Source organism: Neopelma chrysocephalum, unplaced genomic scaffold (assembly GCF_003984885.1).
Source record: "Neopelma chrysocephalum unplaced genomic scaffold, ASM398488v2 Primary Assembly neopelma1_22, whole genome shotgun sequence".
In the NCBI taxonomy this organism is placed as follows: Eukaryota; Metazoa; Chordata; class Aves; order Passeriformes; family Pipridae; genus Neopelma; species Neopelma chrysocephalum.
This window is the reverse complement of record NW_020897689.1, coordinates 1,820,423-1,840,477: the sequence shown is the minus strand read 5'-3', so window position 1 is coordinate 1,840,477 and position 20,055 is coordinate 1,820,423. Positions and strand designations below refer to the sequence as shown.

The 20,055-nt window shown below is 36.6% G+C and overlaps 1 protein-coding gene across 1 annotated transcript; it reads left to right on the top strand.

Annotated features, from left to right (window-relative positions):
- On the top strand, positions 1-15,594 carry DECR1 (2,4-dienoyl-CoA reductase 1). The gene is made up of 10 exons (XM_027681705.1): positions 1-93; positions 3,608-3,810; positions 4,715-4,772; positions 4,913-4,999; positions 7,433-7,580; positions 11,047-11,146; positions 12,406-12,478; positions 14,535-14,681; positions 14,997-15,059; positions 15,154-15,594. Exons 1-10 carry the CDS (start codon positions 10-12, stop codon positions 15,211-15,213), a joined length of 1,023 nt encoding a protein of 340 aa, XP_027537506.1. The 5' UTR covers positions 1-9; the 3' UTR covers positions 15,214-15,594.
- Positions 15,595-20,055: the final 4,461 nt, after the last annotated feature.

Sequence of the window (20,055 nt, the reverse complement as noted above, 5' to 3'; positions counted from 1 at the left end):
CGGGGCAAGATGGCGGCGATGGCGGCGGCGATGGCGGCGGCGCAGCTGTGGCGGCGCGCGGTGCGCGGCGTCTGTTTCTGTGGCACCGGGAGGGTAAGGCGGTCCCTGCGCTGCTGGGGCTCAGCGGGGGCGGCGGCACCTCGGGGGTGCTTCGCCACCTCCTCCCCCCCTGCCCCGGTTTGCCGGGGCGCCCTTGTCCCCTCTCTAGGCACGGCGGGCCCCTGCGGACGGTGCTGCCCGCCGGGCTCCGACCGCAGCCGCGGGGAGAGCGCTCTTGCTGTCGTCGGAGCTGTGTCGAGGGGCGGCTCAGGCCGGAGGAGGTCTCCGGCTGCTGGGCTTGGGGAAACAGCCAGGAACCCCCCTGAGAGTGGGGACACCCCTCGGTTCTCCTCAGCTCCCGGCTCTGTCTCGGAGCCCCGCAGAGGACGCGGCCCCCTGCCCACCGCCGGGCCGTTCCCGTGTCTCCCGTTTCACGCCCTTTGCCCCCAATACCAAAGCTGTTTCGGCAACGTGGTTTGAATGTTGCTGTCCAAACTGTGGCGTGGCTGACTTGTGACCGTGGTGATCTTATTGCAGCATTCCAGTACCTCAGGGGAGCCTGCAAAAAATCTGGAGAAGGACTTTTTAAAATGGCATGTAGTGACAGGACAAGAGGGAATGTATTCAAACTGAAAGAGAGTAGGTTTATATTGGATATGAACAGGTTGCCCAGGGAAGTTGTGGATGCCCCATCCTGGGAAGTGTTCAAGGCCAGGTTGGATGAGGCTTTGAGCAGCCTGGTCTAGTTGAAGGTGTCCTCGCCCATGGCAGGAGTTTTGGCAGTAGATAATCTTTGAGGTCCTTTCCAATCCAAACCATTCTGTGATTGGAGGTTGCTGGAGGCCATTCCTAGTGAGTTCTCCCTGGGCACAGTGCTTCTTACCAGTGACTGCTTGTGTGTTTCTGAGACGGCTTTCTGCAGTAATTTCACAAGTAATTTCACTTTTACCTCCTGAGTGAGGGTTGGTTTTTGGCTTGTCTATGATTTGGATGTTTTTTGGGTGTTTTGGTTTTTTTGTTTTCGTTTGGTTTTGTTGAAACAGTTTCCTGGCTTCTTTATATCTCTGTTTACACCTGAGGCATAATTTAAAACCTTGACCTTAAATAGTAGAATGATTAAATTGAGTGGATCCTGTCATAGAAGCCCCTTGTGCAAGCTAGTAATGAGACAATAGCTGTCTTATGAAAAGATTGCTGAATTATACCAACTTCACTTCACTGGCTGCTGGATATCATTACAGTAGTTTATTAGTCTTGGTGCAGTCTTCTGCCAGCCCCTGCTATGGCCTGTTTCCTAATCTTCTTTCCTGGAGCAGAAGGAAAGCTGCTTGCATGGTTTTGTGGTGGTGAGCAAGACCAGGGGGCTGTCTGTCATTTAACAGAGCACCTGATCAGGGAGTCTCAGTACTGCCTAGGGGTTATGTCCCTAACCTGAAGGAAGAGGGAGTCCAAGTGCTGTCTTGATTTGCAGTCTCTTGCCTTCAGCTGAAGTTCTCCAGTGGGAGCTTTTCTCCTGAGAGGGATGAGTAGGAAACTAAGAAAGTCCCAAGAGAGAACCTTCATACTTCCCTTTTCTGGAGGTTTAGTAATATTGTGGTACTCTGTCAAAGTATGCAAATTTTATTTTCACTATAGAATTTAAAAAAAAAAACAACAGTATTTTGCAAACTTTACAATTTTTTAGTAGTGGACCTGATCTGAAGAATTGTATTATTTCAGAAAAATGTGATATTCTTCAGATTTTCCTTTTGGTCTACTTGTGTTCCTTAGAACTACCTTTTGTTTCTTTTTTTTTCTTTTTTTAGTTTTTTGTGACAAAGCTGTTGCACATAGCCGAAGAGTGCAAGTTCCAGAAAGAATCCCTAAAGTACACACTTGATACAAATGCTGTAGGACTTACTGCACTGCTTTACTTTTGTGATAATTCTATCTTTAGTTCAAGCTTTACTTTCTAAATTTTGTTACCCACAACTCTTCTTCACTCTTAGTTTTTCACAGAATATTCTGAGTTGGGGGGGAGCTACGTGGGTCATCGAGTCCTACTCTTAAGTGAATGGCCTGTACAGGGATTGAACCTGCAGCCTTGGTGTTATTAGCATCATGCTTTAGGCTCCATTAAATTGTCACTATAATTCCATGATTGTTCTCTCTGTTTTCACTTGTATTACTTATGCAGATGTATTACCACACAGAAAGATTCACATGCACACTTTCTCAGACCAGATTTAAGCCCTGTGAAACCCCCAGTGCATTGTAGCTTTGGCATGTACTACCACTAAAAGTGTTATTTCTTAATTTTAGTGTTGAAAATGTTAGTAAATGGAACAATAAGTTGTAATATTTTTACTATTTTAAAACAACCTTTCTTCTTTGTGTCAGTCTGAATTGAATTGAACAATTGCATGGTTTATTAATGATATCATACAAGAGTAACCATTCAGTCTTCTTTCCTGAAATTGTATTAGAATTTCTTTTGTATTAAACACATTATGGCTCAAGTACAGGTTATTATTAGAGAAAATCAATATAATTTACAGTCTTCTAATTTTTTGCAAATCAAGTCTAGTTTTGTCGTACTTGAAAGTGTTTGCAGCTTCAGGTTAAGGTAATTTTTGTATTCTAAATAATAAGGGAATTTCTGAATTATTACTGTAATGCTGCTGTCCCAAAGCATTTAATTCAGTCATTAGATTAGGGCTTGAGTTAATGTATTGGGATACTAGAAATATCCTCTTAGCTGTTTTTGTTGTGACTTTCTTGGTGGCATCAAAATTGCTCATTGCATTAGTGGGATGTTTTCTTACTGGTATAGTTTGCTAGATGTAATATTGAATTTTCTTCTCTTTTCATGTGTGTTTTTAAACACGTTCCAAATGTGTCTTTTTGCAGGGACCAATTCTTGAGAGGCTAATTTACTGTAAATAGTATTTCTTCTGGGACAGAGTGTGATACTGGTAACCTAACTTTGCTCAGTTTTGTCTGGGAGATGACTTGGTTTCCTTAGCAGTGCCAGTACCAATTGGGACAGGTCTTGTGAAGTTTGATTCTGTCCCATTCTTCAGTAAAGAAGGTGATTTTGTTGCCTGCAATAGTAGAGGATTGAAATCTTTTGCAGTAGTAAAGGATCAAAAGCTTTTGAATTTGTAAATATGTACAGATATAGCCTCCAAATCACATGGATTTGTTGATGCTTAAAGTTCAGTGCGAATATGAATCTGAAGCTCAAATCCTACTGGGAGTCAATAATTAGTTGGTACTGGTTTTCCACATGCTTTAGTAAAAGCTATAGACACAAAAATGCACAAAATAGCAAGAATCAAGGTTAAAATATTTTTTCTAGTTGCAATAGAATATCTAAAAATAGCTCAAGTGCTTTCCTAGTCTAGTGTTAGCATCAAAGTGAAGGTCCGTGTGTGTTGCTATAATACAATCTGGTCATTCTTACATTCAGTTTATAATTAAGGCAGTTATGGTTGTTACTTCCACTGGCATAAGAAAATCTGATCTTGTGTAACAGTCCTGTATACAGAAAGGAGAAAAAACTAACTTTTCTCTTAATTTCTTTCAGTTTTTCAGCCGTGGGCCAAATGTGCTGCATCAAGACAGCAGTGCACCACAAGCTGCATTCTTTTCACCTCTTCAAAAAGTGATGTTGCCACCAAATACCTTCCAAGGGAAAGTGGCCTTTATAACTGGTGGAGGTACTGGGATTGGCAAAGGGATGACAACAGCTTTGTCCAGTTTAGGTGCCAAGTGTGTTATAGCAAGCCGGTAAATATTAATGAAGATGTTTTAGAGCTGTCATTTAGTACCAAATACTGAATAGATCTGTTTTCTTCTTCATAAACTGGAAAAAATTATTCTATTTATTCTACTTCAGTGCACTTTCAAATTATAGTGTCATATTCTGGATTCTATAAACTTGCAGATCCATCTACAGATGTGTAATTGGGTAAAAAACAATAGGAAGAAATAAACCAAATGCTTTTCTGTTAAATGTGGCAGCAAAATAAACAACCCTGAATATTAGACATAAATTCAACTAAAGCTTTAAAGTAGAACAAAAAATATTATTACAGGTGTTCTTGATACAGATTTGAATCGCAATAAAGAATTAAAGCCATTCCTCTTCTGACTTTAACAAGAGCCGTGGTTTTCCCTTGATGAAGATGATCTTTCTGCAGCTCTTTTAAGTAGCACTGCAGTAAAGTCTAGAAAAACAATCTCATTTTTAATCAAATTAAACAGAAGCATTGTGACATTCATCCAAACAGTGGTTTAGTTAGTTTTAAATCTTAATATGCATCTCTAATTAGTGCTAGTAGAGTAGTAGCTAAACTACATATGATGATCGTGTATTCTGAAAGAAAATACTTTTTCCAGCTTGTGACATGCGATTAGCTTTTAGATAGTCTCTTACTGTAGTCACTTCTGAATTGCTTTGAAGTAGCACTAACCAGAAATTACTTAGCTTTAAAGTTTTCGTTCAGCAAGTTAGTGTCTAAACATAGTCTTAATCTTAAAGCTCAGTTTTTGTGAAAATCAGCAACGTGCATGTGCACAAACACCTTTTTTAAGTAATAGCCCATACTTACTCAGAAAATCATGAGAGTTTATTAACCTGAATGGTAATTGCATTTAACTGAAATAAGGGATGTTGTCTACTTATTTCTAGGAAACTTGATGTTTTGAAAGGAACAGCAGAAGAAATTTCTTCTAAAACAGGGAATAAGGTAAATTTTTAAGGAATTGTGAATATGTTACTTATTGTACTTTTTAGAATTTTTTTGCATTTATGTGCTTCTGTGGACTTGTTTGGTCTATGAGTGACATAATTTTCTAGTCTAACAACTACCTTTCCATTATTATGCAGGTTCATGCCATCCAGTGTGATGTGAGAGATCCAGTTTCAGTTAAGAATGCTGTTGCTGAAACAATCCAACTGGCAGGACATCCTGATGTAAGTGTTTTACAGAAAGGAAAGAACTTCATTTTTCATTACTGAAAATACTCTGCATAGTAGGTATGAAGAAAACTACTATGGTAGAAAGTTAATGGAATCTAAAGAGGCACTAGACCGAACAATGGCAGTACTTCAAGGTGAAGCAAACATTAATAGTTAGACTGGTTACTCTATTCCTGTGGTTCTTAAAATACTTGGAGGCCAGATAGACAAAACATCCTTATCTTTACTCTGAGGACTAACATTTTCTTTTAAACAGTAGGACAGTTCTGATGAGATTCTTTGAATTAATCAAGCAAACAGAATATTGCCCTTGAATCCTTCCGAAAAGGTGACTTACCTGTGTTTACTGAATTGCAGCTGTTGCTTATTAACAGAATGTCTCACAAATTAAAAATGGAGGTTATCATAAACATCTTCATTGATCCTTGCTTAGGCTTTTTAATATGCACAAAGAAAGTTCAAACTTGAAGACTAATTTTCATAAAATCAAGAAAAAAGTATTCAACCAAGCTAAGCATCTGTTTTTTAATAGTTTGGCACAAAACACAGGGCTCTTTACATCAGACTCTGAGAAGGGTGGTCTGGTGGAGTCCAAAGGATGATAGGCACCAAATTTTGATTTGATTGTGAGATAACAACTTTGATCCTACTAGCTGATAGAAAGTATGATGAGGCTGTTAACATTGTTGTAAAGGATAGTCAGATTTAAAACTGTTTACTGTAGATTTAGAATTGTTGTATGTGTATTGTAGACAATTTGCACTCACCAGGAGCTTCCTATAGATGTGGTAGAGAAACTACTGAATTCTAAATATATTTCGAAGTGGAGAAACTATTTCATGTGGCTGTTTACTATAACAGTGCTAGAAATAAGGCAGCTCACTGTCCTGATGCGTAGACAAGATACTCTGGGATTTTTTTGACTACTGCTAAATGCTGTTTTTGGCCAAAACACATTATGATCTCCAGATTTTAAGTGTGCGCAGAGAGGGAGGAGAATTTTTCCTGTGTATTATGTTTTTAGTACACCAGTAGTTTTCTGAATAAGTACTTCCCATGACTTGTTCTTTACAAGCATTTACTTTCTCTTTAATTTCCCATATTCTGTGTGTTTAAGATAGGCTGCAGAGTAAATTGAATATTCAGTTCTTTTTGTCCAGTTTTTCTTTTAGTGACAGACATGAGATGTAAATTTATGAATACTGCAAGCCTGGGTATTACTCCCTGCCACTGTGCATGTGAGGTGAGATCTCAAAAATAGAAGTTAATGGCAGTATGATAGTCCTTCTAGCTTTGCTTTATTCATTCTGTCCCTAAGACCATTACTCCCAATTAGAAAGAAATAATTTTTTTTGTCATGGATTATTTTTCAGTCCTGTATATCTCAAAGATTGTATTGTGCAGTCCTTACTTCACTAGTTTTATTATTATGTCTTTGCTGTATTTATTCAGTGATTCAAGTAACCACCTCAGTATCTGGAGGTGTTTGGATTTTTTTTTCTTCATAACTCCAGGGAGGACTTTAAATTATATTTGCTATCCATATGTATAATTTATGACCGTTGTATATTACTAGTCTTATATTCATGTTATATGTGCTGTGCTCTGCTTTGTTACTGAAAATTCTAATGTCTTCATTTAGCCTGGAAGTTCTTCAGAACTTTGTTTTACATGCAAACCTTCATGAATCGAGGTGCCATTCTTTAACTAATACGCTATTTTATTGCTTCAACACATTATATGACTAAATATACAGGATCCAACCACATAGGTTTTGGTTTAAAAACTGCTTATGTGATGCTTAAAATGTTATCTACTTTACTGGCTTGAAGGGCTAAGCAGATGATGAAGTGAAAGTGTTCTCTGCCTAAGTATTGTTTATAGAAAGGCAGCAAGTGAGGGATGTACATCTATTAAATGAAAGTTTTGTAGCAGTTGCTTGCAGCACACTGTATCAGAATCTCCTTGTCATGACTGATTTGACTTTTTGTTATGCAGCAGTCAACCAGTCCAGACTTTAGTTACCATGTTGCCTGAACTTCTTTTGCTTTTATTCCCATGCATCCATTATATTAAATATATGTGATATTGGAACTTGGTGGGGACAAACTTTTCTGTTAGGATGCACTTGAGATACTGTGGAAAACAGCGACTTAAGTCACCCTCTACATTTACGGTTCCTCAGTACTAGACTAGTAATTACAGTAGTTTGGAAATATGACTCATTTTCTGTTACTGATAACATGTCTGTGCTGCAGATGTTAAAATTCTGATGGATTATTTTCTCTCTCCTCCCAGCCCCTGTGCCTCATTTGATGAGGATATTTTTGCTTTTGTACCTGGAAACACTAGGAAGTTCCTTGTAAGTTCTTTGGTTTTGTCTCAGGAATAGTTTTTTAGTTAACTCTCAAATTTTCCTTTTTTCAGGTTGTGATAAACAATGCAGCTGGAAACTTTATTTCCCCTTCTGAACGACTTTCTGCTAATGCATGGAGAACAATAACTGATATCGTGCTTAATGGTACTGCTTTTGTAACTCTGGAGATGGGAAAGGAGCTCATTAAAGCGCAAAAAGGTATCTTAAGATAAGCATTGTGACATGTTATTCCTTGCTTTCCTTGCCTTGCTATTATTAAATAAATATAAAATAATAATGGCCAGTCTTCGCGAACGAAGATTTTGGGAAAGGTCTTTCACCTTTCCAGCCTGCGCAATGGATTTTTTAGGTGAGACACAGCCTGCGCTGAACTGAGCCCACCCTTTAATCCTAAGGTTCATCTGCCGGGGCCAAGCAAGCTTGGACAATGGCAGTGAGGTCCTCAGGACGTAGGTTTGTTTAGAGTGACCTTCTCATAGATGGATGGCCTCACAGGGCTAACGGGCTCCATCTGCCCGGGCGACCGGGGAATCGAACCTGGGTCGCAGCAGTGAGAGTCCTGCATGCTAACCACTAGGCCACCAGGGGTCCCCCTTGCTATTATTATAGTAGTTGGAAAAGAAATACAATTTTTAACATTCTTCTAGAAAGGAACTTCAGTATCAGTGAAAGCTGTCCGTAGGTATCATACGGTAGATCTGGCTAACAATTATTTCATTGTAGCATCAGGCCTTACAATTGGATCCAGAGGCCAAGAGGTTGAATATAAAAATGGGAGTTGTAGTTGTAAACCGTTTTTAAAACTAAAAAAATAAGGCTTTATATAAAACAAGTGCTGTTATTTCTTTTAAGTCTGTGTTGGTTTCATTGAGCAACTGAACATGAGATATTTATTTACATGAACAGCAAGTCAGGATATCCCCTTGAAATTTCCTCCTACACTTAAATAAGTAAAATTTACAGCTGTGCTATTTGACTAATAGTAGTAGAGAATATTACCTTTGAGATAATTTGAAAGATAATTTCAAAATTGAAATAAGTGTTAGAGTTTATTTTCCCAGAACCTTAGTTCTAGACTACCTAGGAGTTTAATCCAATATCATAGCTTTACCTTAAAAATATGACAGTTCTTTTTTATACTATTTAGCCAAAGATTTGCTTAACCAGATTATTGTCTTTAAGGGAAAGATAATGTATGCCCTTCTGTGTTATATCATAGATTATATACAAAGAACTGCTTTCATTTTATATTATCTTCCAGTTACAAATCGGAAAACAATGAGGGGTTTTTTTTAATCAGAATTATATAATCTCAAATTCATTTAAAAGCAGTAGTTGTATTATGGTTTTTCATGTGCCCTCACTTCTGAATCTTGTTTTCTAGGTACAGCCACTGTGTTGCAGTAATACTTTGGTATTTGCACTGTATTTCTCTAACTTCTGAATTAGTTGAATTTCTTCAAAACTTCTCTCCAAAAAGTACTCATTGAGTTTATACTATTTAATTATAACAATATAAAGTTTAATGTTATTTTGGTAGGTCTGTAACAGTTTTTGTTAGTATATAGGTATGTCCCTCCTATATTTTAGCAGCACATGAAAAAAATCATTCCACCATTCTAATGTTGATATTCCCACATTAGAAACCCATCCCCAGTTCTGACTTACTATATAATTATAGCAGACCGTTTTAACAGTTTGCCTTATGGCATTCCAGGTTTATGCAGTCTCTCTCTATAGTAATGTGAAATATGGCTTCAAACATGCTTTTGACTTTGCTGTTGTGGAATGAAAAACTACTTTCCTTTCTTCCTTCCTCAGATTTGGTAAAATTGAGAAATTATTCACCTTCATGTCATCTCTCTTGCTTTCGCTTCTAAGCTTATGAAACGTGAATTTCTTTTGCTATTACTCACATGCCTTCTTTCTAGGGGATGCCATCTGTAAGTAAGACTTTTTTTTAAGGCTTTCATTAAGACATATTTTTGCAAGTAAATCAAGTGTACCTCTTTGTCCTCTCATTCTCCACCTTCATTTTCTTCTTACTTGCATGCTTTTTTAATTTTGAGCAGCTACCTTAGCTTCTGATGTGATGGTGATGCTAACTAATGCAGATATTTTAAAGCAGTCTGTGAGGATACTATGAATCTTGCAGTTTCTAAAACATTGGCACATCCTTTAGGTCTGCAGCGTGACCTACGTTAAATCTAATGTAAATAATAAAACTTTTCTGCTTTTAGACTTCCAAGTTTTTACTGGTATTTAAAAGGAATTTTTATTCTGCTAGTGTGTTAAGTATTTTTACAACGAGGGAGAAATTAATTGCTGAGTTGTTGTCCATTTTATGAATATAGGCTTTACAAATAAAAGTTATGTATGAACTGAAGTGTACTTTAAACTTCAGAGCTGTAAATTTATCTGTTATTCTTGCTGCTGTATTAGATTCACCTAACTCACCTCTACTTAACCTGTATTTTAAAAAAATCTATGGTTTAATTCTGTGAAATGTATAATTAGCAATCATCTCTAGATAGCTTCAGAGTTGTTCTGTGTTTTTTGTTCTTTGTGTTGATTTTTCTTTTCAGAGTCTCTCAATGTAGATTATATTTTTATAAGCAGGGTCCATGGTTTCTGGATATCTGCTGTCATTTCAATCATGCTTGTTTATGGTTCTTTTTAGTTTCTTTTGTGTACCACTGTAATTTTTTACCTGAGTCTCTACTTCACATACAGTCTATCAGTGATGTATATTGTTTTAGAAATATCCCCTGGGTAGCTTTTCTAATTAAATTATTTTTAAAATATAGAAAGTAGAACAGTTATTTTAGTTACTGTGGCATAAGTAGTGAACTGTCATCCCTTGTCCTCCATTTCCCAGTTACAGTAAGCTCATACTAGTCATTGACCAGACAGTTGGAATTTGCAGGATTCTATAAAAGGAAGATTAAATAAACAGTTGCAGTTTCCATTATTTTCCAGAATGTTTTTTGCTAAACCTGTTACAAAATACAGCATATAAAAGAAAGTACTCTTTTTATAACAGAGTTTGTTGTGATAATAATGTAGAACGTTATGCAGGTTAACTTTGTAATAGGCTCTACTGCAGAAAAAGCTTTTGAAAATGTCTTTAAAAAATAGCTTTTTTTCTGCATAAACTTTTACTCAAGGCCTCAACTGTGTCATTTTAAGATTATGCCAAACCTAATCATAAATGCTGATTCCTCCCCCCCCCTCAGGAATTGGTGAAATTAGGGCAAAATACCCGGTTACTGCCAACTAGACTAGTGCAGCTTCTGAAAAAAACAATATAAGATCTTAGGCCTTCACTCCAGTTAGACTGATTTGTGCATTAAATTCATTATCAGTAGAGGTGCGAGGCTTTAGACTTTTGGAGCCTTATCAATAGCTATTTACACTTACCTGAAACAACTCTTAAAAGTCTTGCAAAAGAGGGAATTGAAATAAAGAGGCTTGAAAATAAAGTTTCCAAGACTGTATTTCTAAAATGCCTTTTCACAACCCAGAGTGAAATGGCATCCCTAACACTTGAGCTGCTAACTTCTATACCACTGATATTACTTTTACCTTAAATTCAGAGTTTGATCTTCATGTATTTTTGTTTGTTTAGTGTGGGATTTTTTTTAAATGTGTTTGCATCTTCTAGGAGCAGCATTCTTGGCTATTACAACAATTTATGCAGAGAGTGGTTCAGGATTTGTGTTGCCGAGTGCCTCTGCCAAAGCTGGTGTAGAAGCAATGAGCAAGTAAGTAATATAGCAAAATGTGTGTTCTGGTTTTCACATGCTTTAGGTAGAGTAATTGGTGCGTAAAAGTGGAGCTAGTTGGTGTAATCCTTCTGTTCCATTGTACCATAAAAGATCCTTTCAGGCTCCAGTCTTGTTTTAGCAATATCTTAGTATGCTGACAGCTTGTTACAGAAAAAAGTATTAACTGTTATTATTGTGATACTTTCTATCACAAGGCAAACATACAGACAAGTAGGACTACTACTTTTGGCAATAGCAAGTTCCAAAGTTTCAGTTTTAAAGAGTTTTGATATTCAGATTCTCTTGCGTTCTCATAGGTGAACCAGCACTTTAAGACAGTTATTAGGGGAACTGTTCAAGGTCTATAGTACCTTGCATGTTCTTTTGTCTCAGGAAAAGATGTGCTTGCGTTTGGGTACACTATACTGTGACTTCACCTCTGTTTAGTTTCATCAAGAAATTTGTTTCCTGTCACTATTTTAAATTAAGGTCTGCAGTTATACTTAATTCAGAATAGTATTGTGTAAGGTATTCATGTTACTCGGCAAACAAAAGAATTTCTCTCATTTTTAACTTCAGGCTAGTCCATAGCACATAGACCTTCCTCTGCACTTCAGCAGAAGGAATTGAATAGTTTGGCAGCTTTCTGCTAGAAAAGTTACTGCTAGAATTCTTTATCCAGAAAAAAATGAAGGACTGAATAATGATTTTGATTCCTGTTCTGTAGAGCTGTAACTGAAATGTGTACTTTTCAGAGACTCAGCTAATTAATTCACCATAGTAAATCATCTATCCAAAATACTTGTTATGCAGACAAAATGTCATAAAGCAACATTTAGTGGTCCCATTTTAGAATGTATCCTCTGTTTTGTGTTATTTCAAAACACTCAATGTGAGAGCTGTGTTGAAAACGTTAGAAAAGTATACTTGTGGGATAGTCTAAGTTGCCAGAGAAAGATGGTGACCTAACATTGTTTGTCAAGGAATTTAGGTGCTGAAATCATCTGTGATTTTCAGGGGAGAAAGACTTGCTCCTTAATGCTGCTTTATCTATGATGCATATATTAAATTATTCCTACTTGTGAATGCGATTTTGGTGTTTATTTTTTTCTTCTCTGAAATGTTTTTGTTAAGAACAAGAATAAAACCTTCAGGTAGAAATGCTTGTTTCAGGAAAGTTCTAATGGTTTTTTCTGAATAGGATTGTTAAAATATTGTGTTTAAAATATTGATGTGTTCTGTTAATGAATTTTTAGGTCTCTTGCGGCTGAATGGGGTAAATATGGCATGAGATTCAATGTGATTCAACCAGGTCCAATAAAAACAAAGGTACATAGCATGAAGTAAAACACAGCCTTGAATATGCTTTGTAGTACAGACTTAATTTTAACATAGTCTAGCCTTTTCTATAGCTGTTAAATTCAAGTATGATTTCCTTGGTAGTCAAGACTGTGCTGGAATATTGAACACGCTTCTCACTCAGATTTTTTTGTAAAATGCGATTTCTTGAACTTCAGAAATGTGCCACTGCCCTTTCTGCTACGGCTGATTTAAACTGAACCCTTTTTAGTGTTTCAGAGAATTTGTATATCAAAGTACTTAATGTTGATTCTTATCAACTGTTCGTACCTAGTTTGTCAAGTAAAGTGAATTTGGGCAGTTGGTGGAGTAAAGTGCCTGTTTCTGCCTGAACTTCTAATTATTAGACAAAATATCAATTCCAAAATCTCAGAATCTCTTTTAGGTATATGAGAACAGAATCTCACTAGTTTTCTTGAAAATCCCAAAACTAGAAAAACTTAAGTCGGCAAGGAAACAAGAACCTTTGATGTGAGTGAAAAGGAGGACTGGAGGGTTTGAAGGAAGTAATCCAGACCAGCTGGAACAGGAAGAATAAAGAGAGCAGTCCTGCAGGAGGAGAGAGGAGGATCCGTTTCCCATTGAATCAAATTATTACAATTATGAGCAGTAACAGCTAATAATGGTATTGCTACTACCTGTAAAATGTTTCACAGTTGGTTTTACTGTTGTTTTGGGGGTAGGGGTGCAGAGTTGCTTTTCTTTTTATTTTTTCTTTTTTTTTCCTTTTCTCCTCTTGTCAGTTTTAGATGCGCTGTATGACTTAGTTAAAACTCATTTGACTGTAAAGAAAAACAAATGGCAGAATCAGCAGGGTTATAAGAATGTTGAAATAGCATTACAAGATCAGACCAAAAGTCCACCAGGTCTTGTATGTTGTGGATTTTTAGACAAGAGTAGAAGAAAAACATTTAATAACATTTCTTCTTTGTGTCATAAGCCTCTAGCATTCTGGGGAGTTTGATACAGTTGGTGTCTCTTCATATTGCAATTATCTTCGTAGATTTTATTCTTCCATTACTTGTCCTATTCCTTTTTGAATCCATATAAATGTTTGGCATCCACAATATCGCATTGTGAGATCTTTTCGATTTATAAATTCTCATAATTTTTGGCAAGTTAAGTGCTTTAAATGTCACTATTACTATCTCCTGTTAATGTTTCTCATTTAAATGAATAGTGTAAAACACACTTGAAATATTGTGTGTTCTTAATAAAGTACTATATTTGTCATACTGGTTCCAAGTACAAATTTCCCTCAAAACATAAAAAGGCTTTACTTAAGACAGCATATTGCAAAATCAAGGTTTTCTGCCTTAGAGGCTGTATCCATTTATTTAAAAAATACTGTTGTAAGTCATGATGGGAAAAGAAAAAGATGTACAAGCTCAATAGCGTTAAGGTTATAAACTGGCTTTTAAAAACATGGCAATAGACTACTTAAATAGCATGACTATAGCCATATTTACATAAATTACAGTGTGCTTTAACTCATAACTTCAGTAACAATGTAAATATTACTTTTACGTTTCTCACATTAGGAGGTTTTTCCTTGGGGAGGAGCCAGTTGCTGCAATTTAACTGAACTTGATCTTTTTTTTCTTTTCCATTTTATTTACTCTGTCATATATAATTTATTTCTGGCCACTTTTCCTGCTCTCTTCTCCCCTGGTTCCTCTCCCCTGTCCATGCAGCAATTTTGAGTCTTGCTTATTTCTTCAAATGTTTACCAAGGGTGTTTGAGAAATAAAGATCATTAATCCCATATGTGTTTCACAGATAGATGATGGGTGAGTATCCCAAAAGTGTCAAATTCCATCTTATCATCCTCAGTAGTTGCATATCAGTGCAACAGGGATAAATTGTTTTCTCTTTCCTACTCCCTACTTATTCATGCTACTGACAAAGAGAGTGTAGACAGCTTACTCACAAATGTTATCTTCCGTAATGTGTCCGCGGAGTCAAATCTCCGTTGGATTTTATTTTCTGATGTAGTTATAACTTTAATGTTTCTCTTAATTCTCAGGGTGCTTTTAGCCGCCTTGACCCAACAGGCACATTTGAGAAGAAGATGATTGAGAGGATTCCTTGTGGTCGTCTGGGAACTGTAGAAGAAATTGCAAATCTTGCTGCCTATTTCTGCAGCGACTATGCAAGCTGGGTTAATGGAGCAGTGAGTTTTGGTTGATCTTGTTTATACAATTAATCCCATGATGGTGTGAGTTTTGCTGATACTTTTTAAAGCACTGGTTTCAGAAATGAAGCAAAACATCTTACTTTGAAATCCTTTACAAGTATTATTCACCTTTTGATTGTAGTGTACGGTAGTTAGTACTTTTAAAAAGAACTTTTAAAAGTGATTGAATTGCATTATTTTGAGCATGAGGTTTTCTCACCCAAATCAATAAAAATTACTTTCACGGTTCATAACAGGGGAAGACTGCAGAAAACCCACTATTACTAAATACACTGTTTATGTTTTTTCTAGGTTATTAGGATGGATGGTGGAGAATACGTTTCTATGGCAGGAGAATTCAATGATTTGAAAAGGGTATTCATTTCCTTTCTTGCTATTTTACATTCAAACACTCAGATGTGTAATTATTATATGGAATTCCAATAAAATGCTCTTTTTCTTTTATTAGGTTACCAAAGAGCAGTGGGATATGATGGAAGCAATGATTAGAAAAACAAAAGGCTCTTAAAGTACGTAACTGTATGGTGGAGATTCTTGGAAAAGAACAACTACTTTTTCATTAATATTTATAAATAACCATTTGAGAAATAGCCTTCAAAATCTTTTGTATGCTAATGTTAATAAAATTTTTTGAAATTATTGTATTTTTAATATAGCTTATGTATTTTTCCCATCTAAAATCTAATCTGTTGCCAATAGTGAACAAGAGTTGGTACCTGAAATTTTACTGTTCTTTAGATTGTCTTACACAGCCGTGGTCTACAGTTAGCTTTTTTTTTAATCTTTCAGAGGATTTTTTCCTCAGATATATGCAAGTGTCTCTTAATATTGTAATTTTAATAGTGTTTCAGCGCTGTCATACCAGAATGTGATTATTAATCTGAAGGAAAAAAAAACAAAATTAAATCCTAATCTTCACACTTCAATAAAAAGTCGTAAACTTACAAGTAAAGTTTCAAGTTATTAGCAGGACTAAATACACTGAGACAGGATGTAACTCCTGTGGTTCCTTGAAAAATCTTGAAATGTCTAACTGTCTTGGTCTCATCTTTTGTGACATTTTCAGTCTGTTAATTAGCTTATGCTGAACTTTAAAAATGGCATTTAAGGACCTGAAATGCCTTTCTAAGGAGCTCATTCTTTGTCATGATTAACAGTGTTCTTGAAAATGAGAAACTAAAAATCATTTGCTATTAACATGTGTGTGACTAGGAGAGTCTCTCCATAAAAAGTGGTTTATATAAGGCTAGTAACGGACATTGGTAAATTGGGACTGAAACTGTTGCTACCTCATTTGTTGAGATTTAGAAAAAATCCCTAGGTTTCATTTGCATTCACAGGCTGGTACTAAAGAAGCTTTAAGATGACATTACCTCTGAAGTTTGTCCATCCCAAATAAGCAGATGATGAAAAAGTTGCTGTCCCTCTTTTAGTATTACATTTTCCAAATTAGAGTGTTGCCAGTTGTTTTCCCTCCTGCTTCAGAGAGCGGTTGGAATTCTTCAAAGAAATTATCAGTCTCTGGCCTTTACAGCCTGAAATCAATACCTTTTTTTTTTTTTTTGGTGTTTAACCAGAGCTCCAGCCTGTCTACACACATGGGTGTGAACTTAGCTTTGTGTGCTTTGAGACTGACGCAGTGTTTTAAGAGGCCAGACCATAGAAGCAATTCAAGGATGTCTTCCTCCAGGTGCTGGCAGTGGTCATGTATTTTTCCTCACAATTCAGGACATACTTACGTATACCAACATCTGACTTTGAAGTCACTTGATTGCCTTATTACAAGTCTGAAGCAAGGTAGTATGTGTTCTGCCCAAAGTGTCGACTACACTAGTGCAGGCTTCCATGTGCCAGCTTTCTCCCATGAGTGATGGTCCCGTGGGGGATTGAATAGCGTCTCTGGCACTGATAAAACAAAGCAAGTGTGTTTATCATACTAGCCTTCAAGGTGTCTATTGAGCATAATGCAAAGCTTTTTTGTAGTATCTTGAGTTTGTTAGGCCTACTGTCAAGATTGAGTTCTGACATGATATCCATGTCTTTTCCCCAAAAAGGTGATTTAATTCAGAAGTTAGGCCCATATATACTGTTCTTTGCTCATCATGCTTTGCATATACTTATGTTTTGTCTTTGTATGACACAGTTGCATATAAGACTTTGACACTTGAAAAATAAGTGTTTCAGAAAAAAAATTCAAATATATGTTTGTGAGCTGTGGTAACATCAAGTGTTTATCTGCAGTATTTAGTAGGTTATCCTCTGGAGTTGGGCTGTGCATGGTCTATCCTTTGTTTAGAAAGCAAACTTGGCAGAGCTCATTTTGGAAATGTTTCTCTTCCACAGCAAAAGCAGTGGGTTCCTATGCAAAAGTACTTAAAGAATGTAAAGGGCTTTTGCAGTTTAAAATGAAGAGTGCTTTTTGATCTAAAAATTATAAAATGAAAACGTCTTTTCTTTCATTGTTTTACTCATCCGAGAGATTAAAGCCAGCTTTGCATCTGGAAGAAACTCACTTTAATTCATAATGAACCTTTAAGGGAGTGAAGGTCCTCAGCAAACCATCAGAGTTACTGCAACATATCCTTAAAGGATGGCAGGTTTTGCTTTATCTGATAAGGTCAAAATATTGAAGGAGGCCTCTTAAAGCTTGTCTTGTAAATAGATGCTGGGGATTTATTCAATAACAGAACATTTGTCATTTGTAGAAATGGGTATTTCTTCTGAAGTATCATCTTCTACCTGTTTACTGTTCACAGCTAAATGAATTATTAATTGTAAGTGACAACAAAACATTTTTAAAGCATGTGTTATTCAGTGATGGAACCAGAAAGCACATTTTAAATTTTAATGAGCATCTGTAATAAGAATAGACTTTCTTTTATCTTGCCTATACCAGTGACATCCATTTCAAACTGCACAAGCTAGTTGCTTTTAGTTTCTGAACATTCTATCAAGATGTATACAATGTGTTGATGCTGATTTTAGAATTGGCATATAATGTTTTAAGAGGTATATGTTACTGGATAGTTTACAAAATATTGCCTAATACATAGACCTGGTTAAGTGAAAAAACATAACTCTGGTCTTGTCATCCACGTCTGCAGGAGAATGGAATAGTCTGACTGGGATGCATTTCTTTCATTAAGACTTGGTAGGAACAGGAAAGGAACATTACAATGATGACATGAATCTTAAACATCTCAAATTTTTGTTTTACCTAAATACAATTTAATGTATAAATAAAGGAGCGACATATGACATCCGAGCTCAGGAAAAGAACAAAAGCAAGTGCCTTTATAGCAGCTGGTTTGGCTTGAAAATTCCATAAGAATCTGTTCCTAATGCTAATGAGAATTACACTGTCCTGAAAAGGCATAAAATATCCCAAAAACCCAAGAGGTGCCCAATCCATAAGCATGCTCCACAGCTGGGTATTGCACACTGACTGACATAATTCACAATCATCACAGCTGCTTTATTCCAAAGGTAGCAAAGCTGGCAGGAGATAGCGTCCACATTAAACGTGCTGTCCTAGGCTGGCATATTTACCCGAGATTGTTACATTCCTTATCCTATCTGAGATTGCCAGTAAGCTACAAAGTAAAGGGAAATGTGAAAAAAAGTATTTATTTGTGGCATAATCGTTCTATGGAGATGAGGTTGGAGGGACAGGAAGGTGGAGGAATGAGTCAGAAAAGGTGATGGTGTACATTGGAGATTGCAACAGGAGTCAGTAGGGTTGCAGAAGCAGTTTAATTTTCATGAATCATAAGGAAAACTTTCCTGGAATCCAAATACCTTTTTTTAAAATTATTTTTGCATGACCCATCAGTCAAAGGTGTTATCACTTCCTTTAATTAAACTTGGAGATGCTCACAAAGGAGATTTATTGTCTGTTTTCAACTGAAAAGTACATCTTGTCTGCTTGATTAAATCTTGAAATTACCGTTTTTATTTCTGCTGTTGATATACTGTCTTTGAACCTGTCTGTTACAATTTCTTAGATTAATTCAATGCTGTAAGGGCAGTATTGTGCTATAGTAGAGGCATATAAACAGGTTATAAAAATCATTTAAGATTGCAAATGAAAGAGATCAGTTGTATTACCTCTTCTCTGTGATACTAGAACTGCCATCAGTCTTTAGTTCTCCTGTTTCTGGCAATTCCCTCCTCTTAAATATTTCAGTTACTGTTGAGAATATTGCTAATGGTTTCCAATTCAAGAATTTGCTTTATAAGCAGAAGATGATTCTATTTGAGTGGTGTTCCTACCTGTCCATACTGGCTTCCGTGTTCATTGTCACATGAACTGCTCATTTATATTTACTTTTTTCACATATTGATAACATGTAAGTAAAGACACTGAATTGTAAGGAAGTTTGTGTCTTTATCTGACTCCATGGAGCGTCTTGTGTTGTAACTGCTAAGCATGTAATCCCACTTCAACCAAGGTAACCCCACGGTCTTTTATGTGATTGTTTAATATGCAGTAAAATAAAATAGTCTTTGGGATTTCAGTACACTGGTGCATATGTGGTGCAGAACAACTTCAGTTGATTTCAGAGGGATTTGGATGTGCTCGGCATTTCAGAAAATCGGGCCAGGTATATTTGGGTGCCTGAATAGGGATTCTGTGCTTCCTCATAGACACTGCAAGTCGATGTGGATTTCAGTTTGCCTCCATAACCGGGGATTATAACCATGATTATGATGAGGGCTTAGTTTAAATCAAAAAAAGCAAACCTTGTGTAACGAAACAAAGACTTAATCGAAGTTTAAGTGGAGTTCAGCAGCAGCATGTATGTATCTTGTTCACTGGCGAGGTTCATTTTGCATAAAAGCTCTGCTGACTGTCAGTATCGTGATCTGTATTTGACATTTTACCATGGAATGTACTGTTCCGAAATTTTGTAGCTTTGTGTGGGTAATCTTTTTAAAGATGCATAACTAAGTTGTAAACAGGGAGGATTAGATCAGTGCTGTGTACTGTACATGAACTGTTGAGGATAGAACAGTGCAGCAGTGAACGAACAAAAGCTAAATTACTTTGAGGTCTATGTTCAATCCCAGTTAAGTCATCAGTGAAAATTCACATGATATTCTCCATAATGGTCAGCTGGGCAGTGTTAGTGACCCCTGAGGTGGGCTGATGGACAGTGGTGTGGGCACAGCTAGAAGCAGGCACTCACTTTGCCTGACCTGGTGCTGTTAAGGTTTACTTCTGTCAGCAAAACTGCATTTATAATGCCAAAGGTTTACGAAGGGCCTAATAGTTACTGTTCTTGTTTTTTTCTTTCAGTATTACTGAAAATTTACTGGCTTGTGCTTTAAAATTATTTAAAAATCACCT